At 39.6% G+C, this 2,500-nt stretch overlaps 1 protein-coding gene across 1 annotated transcript in view; it reads right to left on the reverse strand.

The window, feature by feature from the left end:
- The window catches only part of LOC308106563 (retinal-specific phospholipid-transporting ATPase ABCA4-like), a 39,436-nt gene that overhangs the window by 10,376 nt on the left and 26,560 nt on the right, over positions 1–2,500 (reverse strand). Inside the window, exons 31-36 of the mRNA XM_080458386.1 lie at positions 2,279–2,377; positions 1,250–1,531; positions 1,134–1,166; positions 947–1,052; positions 789–863; positions 511–680 (exon numbers count right to left, since the gene is read on the reverse strand). Coding sequence (XP_080314512.1) covers positions 511–680; positions 789–863; positions 947–1,052; positions 1,134–1,166; positions 1,250–1,531; positions 2,279–2,377 — 765 coding nt within the window. The remainder of the gene's footprint in view (positions 1–510; positions 681–788; positions 864–946; positions 1,053–1,133; positions 1,167–1,249; positions 1,532–2,278; positions 2,378–2,500) is intronic.

A 2,500-nucleotide genomic window follows, 5' to 3' on the forward strand; every position in this document is an offset into this window, starting at 1 on the left:
ATGCGTCTTTTACCACGTAGAGGCTTCTATCTGGCTACTCCGCCATCAAAAAGGAATTTAATCCATTTTGGCAAAAGGCTTTAACGTCACAAAATGTGGAAAAAGTGAAGCACTGTGAATACTTCACAGATCCTCTGCATGTCCAGGAATAAAAGAAAAGAACTTAGTATAGCGTTTTGGGGGTATTAGTACTTTAAGTATTTTTTTTTCTAAGTATGCAAATTTACTCATATTTAAAAATGAGCAAAATTAATACGCAAACCTTTAGAGCTGCAGTTTTGTAGCCAATAAATTCACATTTTTAAATCGACAAAATTCCAACGGTCTCTTCATTTGTTAATAAAACAAATTGCTCTACAATTAAAGGTACTGACATGCAATAAAATTGGGTTGAAAAGTAACTAATACTCGAGACAATAGTTTTTATTATTATTATTATTAGTAGTAGTAGTATAAAAGGAGACAACATATCTGAGGTGTATCTACATTGAAATTTGAAGTTTTACTCACACAGTCACTTCAGAAAGCTGCTCTTTGGTGAGGTTCAGCGGGTGGTTGATAGCAGTGATACCAAACTCCATCTGTTTGGAGTGTGAGGGTAGGAACGCCCGAAGAATGGCGTTATTGGCCACGTTCATGAAGGCCACCATGGCATGCCAGCCTTTGTTGTTGTACCAGACCTGACAGAGGAAAACAGCTGGTTTCAACTCGATAACTCACATCCTGGATGTACCATTCAGAGGACACATGAAACCCACTGCAAACAGCCAGAAAAAAAAAAACCCCACCTTGACATTGAATTCACTCTCCATGTATCGTAAGAAAGTGCCAAACTCCCGCAGCGCTCGACCGCTGTAGTGACCCTGCAAACAGCCAAGTCCATTAAAGAAACCATCTCATTCCACTTCAATCTGATGTCTGTGATAGACAAGAAAAGCATAATCACCCCTGTGATGTTCAGCATCTGTCCCAGCTGCTGGAAAAACCTCTGGATGTCTTTAGGATCCACGTCCAGGATCGGTAGCCGTCCTCCCACAGACAAACCTCCATATCTAATAAGACGGAAGAGAGTTACGTTCAGGAAACATTTGAGCTTCACGCCTTGATGAATCTTTACTCGAGTAAAGACGTACCTTTGTTCGTTCACCCAGTATTTACTCTTTAAACTGTGAATTAAAAAGCAGAAGGAGATTGAGGTCATTATTAAAAATGAGATTATTATTTGAGCGCCACCTCCGTGCAAACTGACCTGGATCTGATGAGACTGGGGTACGTTTTGACCAGAAAGTCCGAGATGTTCCTGTCCGTCAGATCCAGCATGGTGTCTCCTGAGGCCTCCAGCCTCTGGCGGGGGGGCAGGCCTCCTGCCCCGGCGGGGCAGATGGGCATCATGGTGAGCTTCTTACTGGTGCTGCACTGGCAGGTGGGCGACGGGTTCCTGTCGCTCCATTCGGGGCTCTGCAGGATGTTGCTGATCACCGGAGAGACGCCGGGGGACTCCCACTCCAAGGTGCCGTTACCGCAGGGCATTCTGGGGGGGGGGGGGGGGGGAGTGAGCAGAGAGGTAGACAATAAATAAACCACACTTAAAGTGGACTGTGAGGAAAAAAAACCAACAAAAAACTATCATGAGTATCCGGAGGACCCCCGCCTTCCCAAACACAAACACAAATAACATGCAAAGCTCATGCAGAAAGAAACTTCTCGCTATGTGGAGAGAGGACGAATCACTAATACACCCATACATTAACCTTTTATCATATTTGACCTTTTTTTTTTTTTTTTTTGCTTGACTCATCTCTGGCCACTTTGAAGAAAAACTGTTATAAATTTCATTATTGCAACTAAAATGTGTAATATCTGTACATGTAATATTACCTGTGTGTATAAATAGATAGTCAATTTAGCATAAAGCTTTTTTTTGTACAGATGTGTATGTTTTTATAGAATATGTCTGGAATACTACAAAAAATATATAATAATAATAATAATAATAATAATAATAATAATAATAATAATAATAATAATAATAATAATAATAATAATAATAATAATAATAATAATAATAATAATAAAATAGAAAGTAATACTGACAAAACATGAAGATTGAAGAAAACTGCTCATTTACAAAGAAGAAAAAAAACACAATTTCTTATATAACATTATCACAGAATAAAGATGTGATCCGATATTAACTGTAGTTCTTTTTAGTTATTGCATTAGAGTTAAGATATTTTTAGGACGTGTGATATCAGATGGTTGTTCTTTCCTTCCTCACCCTAAAGGTTCACCCTCCATGCATCGTGTGCCCAGTCCTGGCGGCTTTAACAGGCTCTCTGTGAAGCGTTTCATTCTGGGGTCAAACGGCTGCTCATTGCTGCACAGAGTGGGAAAAAAAAAAAAAAAGAACACAAAGAAGAGACCAAGGTCAAAGCATCTGACTGGGATTTCTATCAAAACCACCATCAGTCTGCAACATGTAACTGAAGGTTATTTCAGA

Source organism: Lipophrys pholis (genome assembly GCF_963383615.2).
Source record: "Lipophrys pholis genome assembly, chromosome: 1".
Classification (NCBI taxonomy): Eukaryota; Metazoa; Chordata; class Actinopteri; order Blenniiformes; family Blenniidae; genus Lipophrys; species Lipophrys pholis.